The sequence below is a fragment of the Eucyclogobius newberryi genome, unplaced genomic scaffold (assembly GCF_026437365.1).
Source record: "Eucyclogobius newberryi isolate DKJ021-1_F unplaced genomic scaffold, fEucNew1.0.hap1 SCAF_3, whole genome shotgun sequence".
Lineage (NCBI taxonomy): Eukaryota > Metazoa > Chordata > Actinopteri > Gobiiformes > Gobiidae > Eucyclogobius > Eucyclogobius newberryi.
The window spans coordinates 19,358,805-19,377,815 of record NW_027315945.1 but is presented as its reverse complement, the minus strand read 5'-3'; the positions used below and the strand labels follow the sequence as shown (position 1 = coordinate 19,377,815).

Sequence of the window (19,011 nt, the reverse complement as noted above, 5' to 3'; positions counted from 1 at the left end):
TACTTCTATTTGGAGTTTCCCGTCCTCTCCTCTGATCGTGGAACAATCAAGAAAGGCCAAGCGATTCTCCTTAGTGTCTTCTCTTGTAAACCTGATATGTGGGTCCACAGCATTGATGTGATCAGAGAAGGTTTCCAGCTCTTGTTTCTTGATTGTTACAAACGTATCATCGACATAGCGAAGCCACAGTTTTGGGGCTATGCCTGAGAAAGAGGCCAGTGCCTTCTTCTCAAAGTGCTCCATGTACAGGTTGGCCACTATGGGAGAGACGGGCGAGCCCATGGCACAGCCATGAATCTGTCTGTAAAATTGTCCCCGGAATTGAAAGTAAGTGGTGTTCAGACAGATGTCCAACAGTTTGCATATGTGTTCAGGTGTCAGTTTGGTCCTTTCCTGTAGGGTGGTGTCTTCCTGCAGTCTGATCCTCACTGCTGCTACTGCATCAGAGGTCAGGATGCAGGTGAACAGGGACACAACATCATATGAAACCATGAGGTCATCTGGGTCCAGTTGGAGATGTTTCACTTTATCCACAAAGTTGTGCGTGTTTTCAACATGATGTTCCGAATTCCCCACAAGCGGAGCCAATATAGTTGTTAAATGCTTGGCCACATTGTAAGTGATGGAATCTGTGCTGCACACTATGGGTCTGAGTGGAACATCCTTTTTGTGTATTTTTGGAAGGCCATAAATGCAAGGCATGGCTTCACCAGGATACAGTCTGTAATACAGAGGCCGGTCTATCGCTTCCTCTTTTTCCAGCCTTTGTAAACAGTCTATCACTTTCTTCTTGTAGCCACTGGTCGGATCTCTTTTCAAGCGCTCGTATGTGGTCGTGTCCTTGAGGAGGGTGTGGACTTTGGCTTCGTAATCAGCTGCGTTGAGAATCACAGTGCAACGTCCCTTGTCTGCTGGGAGGATGTTGATGCTATGATCTTTTTCCAGTGCTGAAAGTGCTTTTCTCTCTTCAGCTGTGATATTTGAAGGAGGTGGTTTGGCACTCTTCAGGGTCGCTGTGACACGTAACCTCAGGTCTGCAGCCTCCGATTCAGTCATTTTGTTGTTCCTAATTGCCGTTTCAGTGGCTGTGATGTAGTCCTCTGTAGGGATGTGTTTAGAGGTGACAGAAAAGTTGAGACCTTTAGAGAGCACCTCCTTTTCTGCCTGTGTCAGAACACGATCTGATAGGTTCTTAATCCAATTGTTTTTGCTGGTCGCTAATTTGTCTGTCTCAGTCCTAATGTCTAGCTCGACCTCACCTGCATTCTTTTTGTTCAAAAGAATGTTGAACTTATTGATTTGGCGTTCTTTGCTCTTCCTGTGCTGTGCTTCTTGTGCTGTCTGTGTAAAATCCAGCACTCTTTTGAAAGCTTCTTCAGGGAGTATGCTGGTTAATTTCTGTTCCTGTTCTGTCTTTCAATTTATCAATTCTGACGTTGTTTTCCTGGATCCTTTCCCTGAGCATCTGCATAAGGCTCCTTCTCCAAATCTTCTCTGCTCTGTGTCCTCTGACCGGTGATTTGATCTGCAGGCTCTTCAGGATCATGTTGTTCTGTCTGCATCTAAGATTGAACCTCAGGTGATTCCTGTTGTCTGCTAGTTTCCTGGCTACAGATTCGAGTTCCCGAACTAAACAATTGGATTAAGAACCTATCAGATCGTGTTCTGACACAGGCTGAAAAGGAGGTGCTCTCTAAAGGTCTCAACTTTTCTGTCACCTCTAAACACATCCCTACAGAGGACTACATCACAGCCACTGAAACGGCAATTAGGAACAACAAAATGACTAAATCGGAGGCTGCAGACCTGAGGTTACGTGTCACAGCGACCCTGAAGAGTGCCAAACCACCTCCTTCAAATATTACATCTGAAGAGAGAAAAGCACTTTCAGCACTGGAAAAAGATCATAGCATCAACATCCTCCCAGCAGACAAGGGACGTTGCACTGTGATTCTCAACGCAGCTGATTACGAAGCCAAAGTCCACACCCTCCTCAAGGACACGACCACATACGAGCGCTTGAAAAGAGATCCGACCAGTGGCTACAAGAAGAAAGTGATAGACTGTTTACAAAGGCTGGAAAAAAAAGAGGAAGTGATAGACCGGCCTCTGTATTACAGACTGTATCCTGGTGAAGCCATGCCTTGCATTTATGGCCTTCCAAAAATACACAAAAAGGATGTTCCACTCAGACCCATAGTGTGCAGCACAGATTCCATCACTTACAATGTGGCCAAGCATTTAACAACTATATTGGCTCCGGTTGTGGGGAATTCGGAACATCATGTGGAAAACATGCACAACTTTGTGGATAAAGTGAAACATCTCCAACTGGACCCAGATGACCTCATGGTTTCATATGATGTTGTGTCCCTGTTCACCTGCATCCTGACCTCTGATGCAGTAGCAGCGGTGAGGATCAGACTGCAGGAAGACACCACCCTACAGGAAAGGACCAAACTGACACCTGAACACATATGCAAACTGTTGGACATCTGTCTGAACACCACTTACTTTCAATTCCGGGGACAATTTTACAGACAGATTCATGGCTGTGCCATGGGCTCGCCCGTCTCTCCCATAGTGGCCAACCTGTACATGGAGCACTTTGAGAAGAAGGCACTGGCCTCATTCTCAGGCTCCGCCCCAAAACTGTGGCTCCGCTATGTCGATGACACTTTTGTAACAATCAAGGAACAAGAGCTGGAAACCTTCTCTGATCACATCAATGCTGTGGACCCACATATCAGGTTTACAAGAGAAGACGCTAAGGAGAATCGCTTGGCCTTTCTTGATTGTTCCACGATCAGAGGAGAGGACGGGAAACTCAAAATAGAAGTATATAGGAAACCTACACACACGGACCAGTATCTGCTCTTTGGTTCCAACCACCCACTACAGCACAAGCTGGGTGTGATCAGAACCTTACAACACAGAGCTCAAGGTGTGCCCACCAGCTCAGAGGGCAAGAAGAAAGAGGAAAAACATGTCCGAAATGCCCTCTCAGCCTGTGGTTACCCCGCTTGGGCTCTCAACAGAGTGAAGAGAACCAAAAAGCAGGACAAAAGGGAAACTGAACAGAGAAGGAAGGGTGTTTCTATCCCTTATGTCTCTGGCCTGTCGGAAAAACTGCAGAGAATTTTTAGACAACACGAAGTCCCTGTTTATTTTAAACCAGGAAACACTTTAAGACAAAAACTGGTTCACCCTAAGGACAAGTTGCCGACTCAAAAACAGAGCAATGTAGTTTATTCGATCCAATGCAGTGAAGAAAGCTGTAAAGAACGTTACATAGGTGAGACAAAACAGCCTCTACACAAGAGGCTCTATCAGCACAGAAGAAATACTAGTTCAGGACCACAGAGCGCCGTTCATCTCCATCTTGAAGCCTCTAATCACTCGTTTGAAGACGGTGAGGTGAAGGTTTTAAGCAGGGAGAAAAGATGGTTTGAAAGAAGAGTCAAGGAAGCTATTTTTGTTAAAAAAGAAAGACCTTCTTTAAACAGAAATGGAGGGCTCAGATTCAATCTTCCTGGTATCTATAATGGTATACTGAACCCCTGGAAAGGTAGAGGACCAGGACCAGGACATTTAGATGCTAATCAGGTACTCAGGGTGGTTGAGCCAGGGTCTCACAAAGACAAAGAGGATTCTAATAGCCCATTAAGATTCTGAATAGGCTAGCTCGGTAGATACAAGGGGGGAGTTTCTGTTGAAACAAACAACTCTTTCTACTTCAGGAAGGCTCCTCCCAATGGGCGGGTCTTACCACAGAACAGTATTAATATCGGAGTTCTCGATCTAAATTCTTTTATTGACAATGACTCTTGGATGAGAGTCGAAACGTCTATTTTTTCAAACTGAGTCCAGATGACTACAACTGAAGCTTTTTCTACTATGTTTAATGAATGGCATACACCAGTCTTTTCTAACCTCTTCTAACCTCAAGCATGCTATAATAAATCAGGTTTGTGCTAAAAAAGTATCATTTGTTCTTAGTATCTCTGAATCATCTCAAAAAAGTGATGAGTTTCCTCCTTAGCCTACTCCTGATCTGTTATATCAATTTCATGTCAAATAAAAATCACACTCGACTCAAACTCTGGATTGGGTTCACAGTGGCTTTAATGCTGATGGTTCTTACACTGATATGACTCTTCCCTGGTAAGGCTCTCTAGTCACAGCTGTGGGTTTGCCCACCTGCAAACATAAAACAAAGAACAAAGAAAGGTTAGAGGGAGAGTTAGGATCTGTGCGTTATTATATAGAACAGTACAGCGTGAAATGGGGATGAAATGGAGGAAGGACATTTCAGCAAACTGTCGAGAGGCGGATTCGAACACATAGTGCTGCAGCTTGCTCGCACGGAGCCAACTCAACCACCGAGCTGATAGAGCACATGTGCTATCCACTCAACCACCGAGCTGATAGCGCACATGTGCTATCCACATGTGCGCGTGATGGACTATGGCGTTTAGGCTCTATACTGACCCTAAAACATACATATGACTCCAATCTTTGACCCTGATTAGGACGAGTTAGGCACATCTACTGTATGTCAGGCCAATCTAAACCTCAGATGAGTTATCTATGCAATCAATGCTGTTAATAAGAAAAAGGACCAAGCCATTCCAAATGTCTAAGCATTATTAGCAGTAATATTCAATGTTTATTCATGTTAAACTAAGCTATATATATTAACCTATATTAATGTTCAAAATACACTGATAGACAGTATTTTCTTCGCACTGCATTGTATTAGGGATGGGTCAAAGAAAAAGTATAGTTTAACTTACATTATAGGCCCAGTTTTCGGTTTTGAAACCTTAGTGGGACAGGATTCAGTTCAAACCGTTAGCTCTGCCCACCTCGTGCTTTCTGTCACGCTAATGTTGCACCGTACATTATATTAGCCACTCGGTCATTGTTCCACTGATCAAAAGCTAACATTTAGTAATAGCTATAATGAAAAGATAATAGTCTTACATATCAGATAACATACCTGTTCTCTCTGTCGGATCCTTTTATAAACAAATTCAGAGAAGGGTTGTCTGTGGATGAATGAGCCATGTCCAGGAGACACATTCAACGTCCCATTCTCATAGACCACTTTTCCTCTGGAGATTGTCAGGACAGGGACGCCATGGCACTCCATCCCCTCAAAGATATTATAATCTACAGCCTGGTGGTGGGTCTTTGCTGAAATCTTCCTGTGAAACCAAGATTGAAAATCAAGTTTTGTCAATTTAACACAAATAGGCCTAGTCCTATATTATGCTAAATTGATTTGTTTGTTTCACACACATAACATTTTGTTTGCACATATAAGATTATATAATGAAAACTTTATTTGTTTATTTTTATAATTCCTGTAAAGTCCTCAAATCTTCATCTGACTTATTAGAACATTTTAATGCCTTAAAATGAACTGAACTGCTGTATAATTCTTCAAAGGCAGTAGTACAGTAAAGTTGTAGCATGTGTACTATCTATATCCAGGCCAAGCCAATATAAACACATTTTCCTGTGTTTGACTGACCAAAAGAGGAAGATATAAATGTGTTGTTTTGTTCTCATTGTTTCTATGTAATTAGAATCCGACATGCAGGCAGACCTATGGGGAAACTAAATCTCCTGCAAAAGAAACAACAACAACAACAACAACAACAACAACAACAACAACAACACCACCACCACCAACAACAACAACAACAACAACAACAACAACAGTAAAACTGTAGTTAATAATGTTGAACAGGTTTGTTGCAATACAAATTTAAATGGTTAATAATGTCATGTACTTTTAGGTCAAGTTCTTTTTTAAACTTTCCACTAAAATGGAATATTCTCAGTTTTTGAATTTTAGGAACTCACATATTTAACTGAGGTTTTAAGTTCCTCATTAAATGTATTTATATATATATATATATATATATATATATATATATATATATATATATATATATATATATATATATATATATATATATATATATATATATATATATATATATATATATGTGTGTGTGTGTGTGTGTTTTTACAGTCATCCTTGTTTTGTTTTGAGCAAGCTGGAGTTCAATTTCCAGTATTTGTTTGAATATGATCTAATCTAACTATTTAATATGTAAATAAATAACAATGTAGTCAGTCAAAGGGGCTGCAGAAATGTTACTATCAATATCAAAATATACTAGATTATTTGAAATTAACCAGTGGTCAATTAGACATTTCGAGGCATAGTTTGTGCTAAAACATAAAAAAATGTAGCAATTTCAGGATTAAGGTGTCTCCAAGCATTGGTTCAATTTAAACCATTGCAAAAATTATATGATAGGATAAGTTGCCGTGTATTTTGAGGGATATTCAATTAAAAAATCCTCTCCCCCTAATAACATATTGCCCCAGATGTAAAGTTAATCATTCCAATAATTTTCTATTGTCACTAATAATATTGTACCCATATACATTTACTGGAATTAATCTGACACGGTCAATATTAACAAAAAGGATCAACCAATGACTATGAACATCTCCATTTTATAAATATTCTGGCCACCAAAGTTGTTTAGGAGAATAGCGACCTCTGCTGATCCGGATGTGCCATGATTGTGGTACGCTTTGTCACCATGGATCCATTATGTCATTGCTGAGTCCAAAAATGTTCGTCTTCCTTTGAGTGTGTTTCCTGCAAAATTGTGAAAATGTTCCCTTTACATATTAAAAATACACTTTTTTCGTTTTGTTAATTCACAGATAAGGATAAAGGATAAAGATAAAGATAAAGGAAGTCAGGATAGAGGATAAAGATAAAGGTGAATGAAAGAAGCTAAAGGAAGTCAAAGTACGGTGCACTCACTAAAACAGGAAGTTAAAGCACGGTGTACACACTAAAACAGGAAGTCAAAGTACGGCGCACACACTAAAACAGGAAGTTAAAGCACGGTGTACACACTAAAACAGGAAGTCAAAGCACGGTGTACACACTGAAACAGGAAGTCCTGGCCTCCAGTGGATAAAGAGCTGGCTTATTACACTTCCATGGGAAAATGTCTAAAGTAGACGAACTAAGAGTGATAGTGACAGAGAAAATGACTATAGCTGTACGAGAAATATTAGCGGTTGTGGAGAAAACGGTAGCTGGATACGACAAAGAGGTTTTTTTGCTGAAGCGAGAGTTGAATCATCACAAGAGACAACTGGACGCGATCCTGCAGCCCCAAGTCAATCTCTACAGAATAGGTTTGTATGGCACATCGTCATTATAATCAGCGATTTAGCTTCATTACCTCAGGGCCATGGGCTAGAAATAACTGTTTTGCTTATGAAAAAAAAAATCGAGCCCTGTGTTCTAATTGGTAAAGAACGTTACCATTATTTATATACAGTATATGAGTATAATCATATACTGTAAGGATAATATAATCATTGATTATACATTACAGTATGGTTATCTATTTTGCCTTAGCTGTGGATGTCGTTGGCGCTCCAGACGTCTTGCTCAGTGGCTCCACAAATGGAGATGCAAATGAATTCAATTTTGGGATCGGAGACACAAAAATCAATGACTGCTATGGAGACTCAGAAACATGGTTTGAATTGTACTTAATTCTCCCTTTCAGATAATTTCTTACATGTTTAATCGACACTCTCCCACTCACTCATAATGTGCTTTCACAGCCCAGGAGAAGGTGGAGTTGATGGTCAGCCCACTAAAGTGTCCCGTGAAGAGACCCTGCTGGAGCTTGAAGAAAGCAATGGGACTTTAGCCGACCTCCCCAGTGATTCCTCTGTGTCCTGCTCGGCTAACAGAGAGGACAGCCTCCGAGATAATGCAATAAATGAAGCCCAAAACACTACAACTAAAAGAAGAAGGCGGTTACGGAGACGGCACAGATCCAGCCCTATTGTCACAGACAGTGACAGTGACAATAATGACATTGAAAAGAAAGGGGAATTTGCCTGGAAGTCCGACAAAAACAAGAAGCTCAAAGACACAAACTTTCAAACCACAGCATGTGATAACAGGCCTATCACAAGGTAAGAGTTACTCAGAGAAATTATTGTTGTTGTTTTTTTCTGGCAAAGACAAAATTCCATGACTTAATCCATCTTTGTTCCCCCAGTGTTTTAGAAGAAGAGCCACCATCAGAAAATGAAGGTCCCAGTAAAATAACTGCTGAGCACGAGAACATATCTTCCATAGATTCTGCGGCTCAGAGTGAAGATGATGAAAATGATACTGACTGGAAACCAGAAAAACACAATCAAGTTCAACAACACTCTGCTATTACTAAGAAAAATAACAGGAAGAAAAGACGAGAACAAAATGTGTCTTCAGAGAACTGTGATACCTGTAAAGTGTGTGGATATTTATTCAAATCCAAGTCTATCTTAACTAAACATGCTCTAAGACATCTGGACAATCCAAAAGGCATCTGTGGCGTATGTGGACAACAACTGGAGTCATCAGAAGAGCTCAAGAGACACCTTGAGACTCATCACAAACTACATCAGTGTGACACATGCAGGCGCATTTTTTTGACATTTGTTACTTTTCAAAGACACATTATTAAATGTCAGAAAGAGAAGCCCTCCAGTGTCATTGAGACATTAAAGAAAAAAAAGAATATTGACCGTAAGGACAAACCTCACAAATGTGACACCTGCTCCCAGTCCTTTAGGTTTAACGCACAGCTTCATGTTCACCATAGGAAACACTCAGGCGAGAAGCCGTTTCACTGTGATATATGTGGGAAATCTCTGTCAAGCTATCGCAATTTCTGTCTTCACAAACTGATTCACACTGGTGAGAAGAATTACAGCTGTAAACAGTGTGGAAAGCTCTTCTCCTGTTCCAAATTTCTAAAAACCCATGAGAAAATTCACTCAGAAAGACAAAGAAACTTTTTATGTGACATTTGCAGTAAAACCTTTTATACAAAAAATGAGTTAAAAATTCACCTAAAAAGGCATGAGGAAATGCACATTAAATGTCCTGTTTGTGGTAAATTATTAAAAGGAGATCTTGCGACACACATGGGGGTCCACACAGGAAAAAAACCATTCAGTTGCAAACAATGTGGCATGCAATTTAGATTACGAAGTCATCTTAAAAGCCACATGGGCACCCACCTTGGCATCAAACCATTTCTGTGCACAGTTTGTGGGCATACATTTGGACGTAGCGATCACTTGAATTTGCACATGAGGAGCCACACAGGTCATAAACCCTACAAATGTACTCTGTGTGACAAGGCCTTTACGCAAAGTCACTGTTTAAAAACCCACATGAAGAGCCACCAGACAGAAGACTCTGCTGAAGAATCCCTGGCTTGAAAACAAATAATGACACAAAGCTTGTTTGAAAAAAATACATAAACAAACAAAACAATTGAATTTTGTGCACTCAACGCTGTTGTTAAAAAATGTCCCAGCTGAAGGGGTCAGGCTTCTTCCAAAGTGGGTCTCAAACCCTCGGCTCTGTAGCTGGCTTTGTATTAAGTATAAGTGCTATCCACTCGGACACCGAGTGGCACAAAACTTCAACTTTCATTGTTTTTTTCTGTAACTGATGCTCATCCAGTGGACTATACTGGGAATTCTCACAACTTCAAACTAACTTTGAATTTGAAACCATTAATTAAAAATGCATAAATGTCAAGTCATAATCTGAGCCTGAACTTCAAGTCACAAATCACAACCCTAAAAAATGTACAAGTCCCAGTCAAGCCCCAAGTTTTGAGTCATTATGTTTGAGTCACGAAGTTCCATGCAAATATGCATGATCGCTCATATTTAGTTTGTCTAACTATCCCCTGCCCAGAGTTTAAAACAGCATTTGGTATTCCTTGAAGGTCAACCATTACATCCTTTTGAATGCTCATATCTCCTCCACAACATAGTTAACTATTTTTGAGTATTGATACATTTATTTTTAACTAACTATTTCTAAAGAACATACTTTATCTTAAGTTGTACTGTTGGAAAACAGTAGATGAAAGTAGTAGCGGCAGTTAAAAAGCCAGAATAATACATCATATTTCATTCACAACTGTACCAAAACAAAACAGTGGGTAAGACTGTTGAAAATCATCTTTTCAGTCTGTAGGGGGCGCTATGACACTCACAGTTGTGCTGATCTGGTCAGGCAGGGGAGAGGTTAAATGATTGAGATTTGACTTATGATTTTGTGTGGGTGTGGCCTTTCCCATCCGTTTATTACAATTTGGGCGAACTCCACAAAACCACCGAGACATGTTATTTGTAATAAAGTGTTTTTGCTGTATAACACATTATTGGTGCCAGTTATTACATTATCGAAGCACATTTTTCTTGTCAGGTCAAAATTGTAATTACCTGCCAATAATGTAGTAGCTTATTTAGTTATTGGCTCATCTAAGTTGTTACATTATTGGCCTGTTAGGATAAGCCATTATTGGCTCTTTATTTGTTGTTACTTTTGACAGTGACTCACCTTGTCATATTAGGGTCCCAAACAACCACATCAGCATCTGAGTCTCTGGCGATCCGGCCTTTCTGTGGGTACATATTGAAGATTTTTGCTGCGTTGCTGCTGGTGACAGCTACAAATCGATTCTCATCCATTTTGCCGCTGTGCTGAAACGGAAGGAAACACAGGAGCTATAGCAGTGAGAAAGGTGCTGCACTAAACAACATTTGCAGAGTAAAGGTAAGAGCGCACTGTACAGCAAGCAATTGTGTGCAATTCTGCAAAAAAAACCTTTTGTGATCCCTGCTGTTCATAGCAAATCCCCTTTTTGCTTTGGAGCAGTCAGACATTTGCATAATGGTAAGAATCTGAAACATCTGCTGTTTGCACCACAACAACTGTGAGTCTCATTAGGTTTTAAAAAAGAGAACTTTTAAAGATACAGCAATAACAAAATCATGGCACTTAAAAATGTGGTGTTTACTATATGGTGGAGATGTATTTCAGTAACATTTTTAAATTAAGAAACATCTCTATGAGAAATATTGGATAAAATGCTTCTACTATTTTGTTTTATCTGTGCAATAGTGGTAATTGTGTGGAACCCTGTGCCCTAAAATAACAGAGTAGTTCACACCTCTATCTAGTGGTACTTTGTGGTACATATACCAAAGCCCCTGGTTTATTCTATGATCATTGTAGGAAATGTCTTAAATATGACAAATAATGACAGCTTTGAGTAACTTAATAAGAAAGAGTTATACCACTCCCTTCTCCCAGATAACAGACATGCGATCCTCCACGCCATTCACTCCATTTGGGATCTTTGTGAAGTCGTCTTTGCCAAGCGCCTTTTGACAAATGGAGAAGGTGCAGTTGTCCGTCCCCGTCACACTGAGGTCATCACTAGGCATGTACAAAATGTCTTGGTAGGGTTCAAAACTATTTGTGTTTGCAGTTGTGTTTTGATTAAAGAGCAATCTTTTGGCCTTTTGAACATGCAAGATCTTGAAGCATAAGAATGATCCCTTAAGATTGCCCTTCTAGAAAATTATGATTAAAAAGAGGAATTATGTTGATTACAGCAGTGCGCTCACTTGGCAAGCAGGTCCATGAGGTATCCAGGGGTGCTTGGATCCGGCCTGAGTGGAGGTCCCATCACAAAAGATGCTGCATGGGCCCATTCTTTGTTCCAGTAGTGAGTCCCATCCGTGCCCAGACCAGCTGCAATGGGCTCCCCAAATACTACCCGTCCTGATAAAAAAAAAAAAAAAAGAAAAGCAAAAAATCTTCAGAAGTTTTAGACTAATTTCATGTGATTAGATACTGTAACAATTTATATCTTGAAATCCTTTTTAAAGTTTACTGAGCACAATGTAATAATCCAAGGAACCACAGATCGATCACCTTTGCTAGTACAAGATGTTTCCTCCCCCTTTTTTCACATTAAGAGCACATGGAGATAGGTGTCTGCAGACGACGCATTTAAAGTTGCTGCTTCTTTGGGACGCTCTCTCGTCAACACTCACCCTCTCTGCGTGCACTGGAAACCACTTTGGCTGCCGATTTGCTCATGACGTGGACCACATAGAGAGGACAGTTGACTGTATGTGCGATGGTGATGGCCCGCTGTGTCGCCTCTGCCTCCACCTCCTCGGGTCGGCACAGCTCATGCCCCTCTGGGCCTGTGATGCCCATTGAAAGCATCTTTTTGGCTCCCTGTAACGAAAAGAGGTGATTATAAAAGGAAGGATGATCCCACATAAACCGTGAACCTTTTTCTATGAATCCTATATTTATGCAGCATAGTCAAGCACAGACCCTAAGCACACGCTGTCCTCTAGTGGAAATCCCTTACAATTACATTAGTAAGCACAGCACCTATCCTAATCATTTGTTATTAAAGATAATAATGATAATAAGATTCAATCAACCACTTTAGGGGTAAAAAAAAGAAAAGAAAGATAGAAATTATCAAAAGCTAAAAAATGTAAGTACAAGTAAAAACACAGGTGAAAAAATATAAGAGTATAATACCAAACTATCAATATATATTGGGATATTGAATTTGGTGATAAAATAGCTTATCTATATCAATAAGTGTATTGATGTATCACTATCAGCATTGTTTGCGTGCAGATTTTACTCAATTTTTCTGAAAGCCTTGTTGTTGTAAACTTTGTTGTATCTTTAGAGAAGGGAAACTTGTATATGCCAAACATTAGACATATTTATGGTTTTAATAATTCCCATGCGTGTATTTCATATTCAGTTTGTGCAGTTTGATGTTGTTGTTGTTCAAATGTATTTGGTTCTTAAAAAAGTAATGACACATTGCAGAATATAATGTGCAATATATCGATTGTCAAAAACCTGTCAATTTACAAACCTCTGCAATCAGGTCTCCGTTCTCTGCGTGCACCTGAGCGATGGCCCCTATCTCCTTACACTGGGCAAAGGCAGCGTACAACTCAGAGTCCTGCAGCATGAACACGTCCTTATAGGCCATAAACATCTTAAAGGAGTTCACGCCTTTTTCTTTGGCCAGAGTTTCCATCTCTCTCTTCACCTGGACCAAACACAGCACATTTGAGTCTCTAATCTCCGTGACATTGTGGGGAGCTACAGCGTCTGTGTTGTAAAGAGAGGCAGGCTCACCTCTTCACTCCACCAGGTGACAGCTACATGCAGTGAGTAATCGCAGCAGACTTTGGGGTCAGCGGTGTTACGCCAGCTCTCATAGGCAGCTAGAAGAGATTTACCTCCCTGGGGGATGACAAAGTCCAGGATCATTGTGGTGCCTCCAGCCAGAGCCGCCTGAGTAAACACACAGATAAAAGTTGAAGATTAACATGTGGTTGCCAAATTACTGACATTCTAACAGTTGTGCACCTTGAACATCTCAAAAGTATAGAAACACTGGCGACATAAACATGTAATCCCCTCTTGTGTGAAAGAATGTGAAAGAAAATGCACATACATTTGTTTTGCTAAATCATTGACCTTTGACCTGAGTAAAGGTCCATGAGTATTCCACTGTAGGAGAGTGTTCAGTTGTAGTCATCTGGACACGTTTTGACTTTCATCCACTCGTCATTCTCAATGTGCAGACGAGCTCTCATACCAGGTCCACACTGAGAAGGACTTTAGGGTGAAAGTCGAAACTTCTGCCCAAATGACTAACTTTTCTTCTTTTCTATGATGCTTTATCTTGAATGTTTCACAATTATGATATTAAACAGTCTATCTCCATGGTGACAAGCAAGATGTATGTCGGACAGAAACACCTAAATATAAATGCACGTTACAATTATTTCCATACGGTGGAGTCTTCCAGGCTTAACACCATATCCATGGAAACAAGCAGGTCAGACATGTTAGGCTCTATAATGCAGCTTTTACTTTCTCTCAGTGAGTCTGGACAGAGCCACAGAAGAGAACATGAAGTCCCTCACAGACAAGAATCATCAGATTCAGACAGTTTCTGAGAGAGTCAAGGACTCAAGGTCAATTAAGTAAGTAGTACAAAAGTAAAATGTAAATTAATTTAGAATTTTAAGCTAAAATAATTTTATTTTAAGAAAGTTTATTATATGTTCATATGTTCTTTGGACAAAGAAATTGTGCTAAGAAATGTTTAGGTGACAAAAACGTTGATAATAATGATAAATACTGAAGTGTTTGTAATTTGGACACAGCATCTACTTTAAACAGATGAAAACAGAGACATCATGTTATTGTTCTGACAGGGCCTGTTCCTGTTATTTTATGGAAGTTTTTCTTACAGTGTGAGCCAGGGCAAAAGGCTGTTTCTCTGCGGTACAACTGAAGAGTCACTGCAAGAGTCGAGGGCTCGTACCTTGGTTCCGATGTGGAAGTCGTCCACGGCCTTGGTGCCCATGAAGGCCAGCTCCATGTGCGTGTGCGTGTCGATGCCCCCGGGGAGCACCAGTTTGTCGGTGGCGTCTATGACCCGGGCCCCCGCTGGGATCTGGAGCTTTGGACCGACTTCCACAATCTTTCCATTTTCTATGTAGACGTCGCTGATCGCGGAGCGATCTTCGTTCACAACTTTACCTCCTTTTATAAAGATCCTGGTCGGCTCAGCCATTGCAGCGGCCGTGGTGAGTGAGACTGTCAAAGTGACACTGCAGAGAATAACACTTTAACTCTTTAAAACTCTTTAACTCTTTACAAGAGTTCACTTCAAACTCCGCCTCTGGAACAAGCGCCAACGCCCCTGATTCCAGCTGTTTCTCTCACTCTCCGTCTCTCTCTGTTTATCTCTCTCTGTTTATCTCTCTCTGTTTATCTCTCTCTCTCTCTCTCCCCCTCTCTCTCTCTCTCTCTCTCTCTCTCTCTCTCTCCCCCTCTCTCTCTCTCTCTCTCTCTCTCTCTCTCCCTCTCTCTCCATCTCTCTCTATCTCTTTCTCTCTCCGTCTCTCTCTATTTATCTCTCTCCATCTCTCTCTCTCCCCGTCTCTCTGTTTCTCTCTTTCTGTCTCTCGCCGTCTCACTCTCTCTCTCTCTCTCTCTCTCTCTCTCTCTCTCTCTCTCTCTCTCTCTCTCTCTCTCTCTCTCTCTCTCTGTCTCTCTCTCTCTATTTCTCTCTCCGTCTCCCTCTTTCTCTGTTTCTCTCTCTCTCTCTCCCTCTCTGTTTCTCTCTCTCTCTCCGTCTCTCTCTATTTATCTCTCTCTGTTTCTTTCCGTCTCACACTCTCCCTCTCTCTCTCTCTCCGTCTCCCTCTTTCTCTGTTTCTCTCTCTCTCTCTCCCTCTCTGTTTCTCTCTCTCTCTCCGTCTCTCTCTATTTATCTCTCGCTGTTTCTTTCCGTCTCACACTCTCCCTCTCTCTCTCTCTCCGTCTCCCTCTTTCTCTGTTTCTCTCTCTCTCGCTCTCTCTCTCCCTCTCTGTCTCTCTCTCTCTCTGTCTCTCTCTCTCTCTCTCTCTCTCTCCCTCTCTCTCTGATAAAGAGTGTTTTACTAGTTCCTGGCTCTCACAAAGCTTTTGGCGCATCTTTAATTCATTTAGGCGTGTGCACAGAAGGTAAAGTAAAACTGAGGTGGCCCATCCAAGCACAGCCAATCAGAGCGCTGCTTTCAGCTCTTACGAAAAGTAAGGAAGTAAAAGACTTTAGGCTATTATTACCATGGATCTACTAGATTATTACCATCCACTATTACTTCATCCAGACAGCGTTTTTAAACAAAGTCCTGTTTTTACAACACTATTGGGTTTGGGTCAGGTTTTAATGACAACAAATCAAATAATCTGCACGGGCCCTAAGAGGATACTTTTTCAGCGGTGGGTAGGCCTACTTACATTTACTTGAGTAATTTTGTGGCCCGTAGGCTTTATTAGACAGTGAAATGGGGGATGAGAGCGAGGGGAGGACATGCAGGAAGTCATCGGAATCAGGATTCGAACTCACAACACTGCGGCCGACTGCACTTGGAGCCTGGCATAATGTGTGTTGTGACATTTCTCAAAGTATTCAGCTGCCATACTTCTATACAGAGTACCAGTACCAGTAGCTATCTCTTACTGGATTAAAAGTTTTGGTTACCCTTCCCACTTCAATGAACAAAAACTAGACAATATTCACAATTATTCTACCCACCTCTGCCAGTTTATAGGCTACTCATTCTTTTATTGTGCATTTGCACCATTCAGACTACATTACACTCTTATAGTTTGCAACCATAATAATCACAACCATTTATGTTTGGTATTAATATTATTACATGCTGAGAACTGTTTTTACCCAGAGGTTGTCGGTGATATCTCCTATTGACACTCTTCCCTTAGCCTAAAGTCCTACTTGGGAATTTCCGTTGACCTTCTGTTAACATCTTTATCCTTGCAGCCTAGTAACAGTAACACAGAAGAGGCTATCCTCAAAGCTAACGCTAGGAATTAACACCAATTTCCACATTAAGCTACACTTGTTAATGTTTTGCGACACAGAAACACCAAATGCCTTATGTTGACCTGCCTCTGGTGGCCCTCTGTCGATGAGTATTTGTTTTAGTGAGAGACAAAAGGGACAAGTCACATTAACCTTTATGAGCTTGTATTTAGATAACATTCATGTATATATTCATAATCCTGTAGTGTCCTCTTTTAGGCTTGAGACCTCAGAAAATAGCTGTTTTCACCTAGCCCCAGCCCCACCCACTTCTCTGTACTAACTTATATTAATAAAACATATTCTCTGGGTCATACACTGTGTAACCATATTTCAACCACAAAACCGTAAAATGAACATTGACTGCTTGCTATGGTGAAATGCAACTATAAATGATAAATTCTGCAATTTCTTTACATGTAGTCAATGGTCCAGTTTGTAATGGTTCAGTTTAGATCAATATTGCAGTTTACAATCTTCTTTTGGGTACAGTTCATTCAAAATTGACAAAACAAAACAGTTTGCACAAAATCCTAAACAGTTTTTGTTTTCCTAACCAACATTTTTGGTCAGCAAAATATTTTTTTCATTCAAATTTGATAAATGTTGCCTCTAAAGTAAGTTTCTATCAAAATTGGTCAGGTGTTTTTATGTGCTGCATTCATTTGACTCCGCAGTTCAGTTTTTGTCCTGATCACCGATTAGGTTCAGACTTTACACAGATGACTTTGGGGCTGTTTATATATATATATATATATATATATATATATATATATATATATATATATATATATATATATATATATATATATATATATATATATATATAATATATATATATATATATATTTGAAAACATTGTAATTTAACATAAACATAGTAATTTAGTAAATATAATTTAAATAAATGTATTCATTTTGAATTTATTTTATCGAGGTATTTCTGCTGAAGAACATTTAGAGATGTCAGAAAAGCAAATACATCAACAGAGCGTTCTTGAAAATCAGAGAAGACATTTTTCACACTGGATATGTATTTATGTAAATACTGCTGGATGTGTCGATACGTTCAGTCTTTACTCACTGCTGAGGCCATTGTTTCATTCATGTGTGACATCCTTTGTTGTTAGATTTTTTCATGCTCACGAATATTAATTTTTTGCTATTATGTTTGAGTTTCTAAAATCCATTACTATGTGTTAGCGACCATGTAGCATTAAAAAACAAGGTCAATTCAACAATCAGGTTTGTTTCTGAATGAGTTTCTGAGAAAGAACCTGAGAACTGCATCAACATTTCAAAAAAATACATAAAAACAATTGAGACTGTAATATGTATTTAATAGTATTTCAAACTACTTTAGCCACAGTGTAGTCTAATTTAGTCCCTAATTCATGCTTGATGTAGTCCGGGTTTAGATTTGGTGGCATGCGGAATGTTTTATAACTGTTTAAGAATAGAATTCAACTACAAGTAACAATATCAAGGAGATAGATTGTGCACATCTGAACCTGCCCTGGGGCGTAAAGAATATATCGAGTTGACAATGTGACAGGCAAATTAATAATCCCTTTCATTCATTCAGGACCAAGTTAGTCACCAACTCATAAAACAACAAGTACCAGGAGACTACCCATGGTAACGCCCATTCAAATAATGTCTTCTACTTTTCTGACACAAGAAAATTCTCACTTTTGTTAGTTAATCTCACAGTCTCCATCTTTGCATCACCCCAGATCCCCCTTTCCCCACGTCAGTGCTTCAGACACGTGACTGTGTGTTGCATTGTTTGTATCCGGTATTTAAAATTCCCCCAAAATACAGCAAGCTTTTGATAATGGGACGATATCCCTGGAGCATGCAACTGCCTCCCTTTCATGAGGAGTTGTTAGCCACTGGGAGAGATTAGCATTTGACTGCAGTGGATTGGTTGTCTGTGCCACATCAGTCCAGACAACTTTTCCTCCATCCATTAGTGTATTACCAAAACAAGACGCATTGGAGAGACAAAGATGCATGCGCTGGTGAGATAAGCACACGCGCAGGGCTTAGAAACACCTAACCTTCACAGTTGCAATAAACAATAACATGTGACTTAAGAGGATTTACATAAGATGAGAGGAGTAATCAGAAGCAGCGAAAAACCAATGAGGCAGCAATGGCATCTTCTCAAAAGTCTCGGCGAGGCTGAAAGGGAAAAGTTGCCATTCTGCGGGATTTACAGGCAGCGCTTGTTATCAGTGCATTTCTGCCACAAACAGAGATGTCAGGTTTATTTGGGGGGAACTGTGATGCAGAGAAGCGAGGATGAAGTGTTGACATGGTTAAACTTAGGCTCTTCAAAATGTGACACACTATAATGCGTAGATTATCAGTGTTTCAGTGCTGAATATGGGATTGAGTGGAAACGTTCAACATTTATGAAAAAATATAATTATTAGATGTAAATATTGCTGTTTTTTTCTCCCTCCCAGAATGCCATATTGACTTATCATTGCGGTTACATTTAGCTGTGCTTGGGACAGGCACAAGCCCATGAGATCCTGTGACTTGATCTTCAGCTGAATTGCAAAAAGGTATGAAAAGTGGATGTTTGCAATTTGTATTTGTGTGTATTTCTGCACACTCTTTGTCTTCACATACTCCAGTTC

General features: G+C 40.1%; 1 protein-coding gene across 1 annotated transcript; it reads right to left on the bottom strand.

The window, feature by feature from the left end:
- Window positions 1–4,139: 4,139 nt before the first annotated feature.
- Window positions 4,140–14,582, bottom strand: dpys (dihydropyrimidinase). The gene is made up of 9 exons (XM_072460521.1): window positions 14,313–14,582; window positions 13,112–13,270; window positions 12,843–13,022; window positions 11,983–12,172; window positions 11,551–11,707; window positions 11,218–11,359; window positions 10,478–10,620; window positions 5,003–5,210; window positions 4,140–4,200 (listed from the first exon to the last, which is right to left on the bottom strand). Exons 1-9 carry the CDS (start codon window positions 14,562–14,564, stop codon window positions 4,141–4,143), a joined length of 1,491 nt encoding a protein of 496 aa, XP_072316622.1. The 5' UTR covers window positions 14,565–14,582; the 3' UTR covers window position 4,140.
- Window positions 14,583–19,011: the final 4,429 nt, after the last annotated feature.

Bases quoted from the DNA above. Each gene is read 5' to 3' on its own strand.
- dpys (XM_072460521.1), bottom strand. From the start codon at position 14,564: ATGGCTGAGCCGACCAGGATCTTTATAAAAGGAGGTAAAGTTGTGAAC. The intron at 11,360-11,550 runs GTGAGCGCACTG...GTACATGCCTAG, and splicing joins CTCATGGACCTGCTTGCCAA to TGATGACCTCAGTGTGACGG. The intron at 4,201-5,002 runs GTATGTTATCTG...TTATGTTTGCAG, and splicing joins GGATCCGACAGAGAGAACAG to GTGGGCAAACCCACAGCTGT.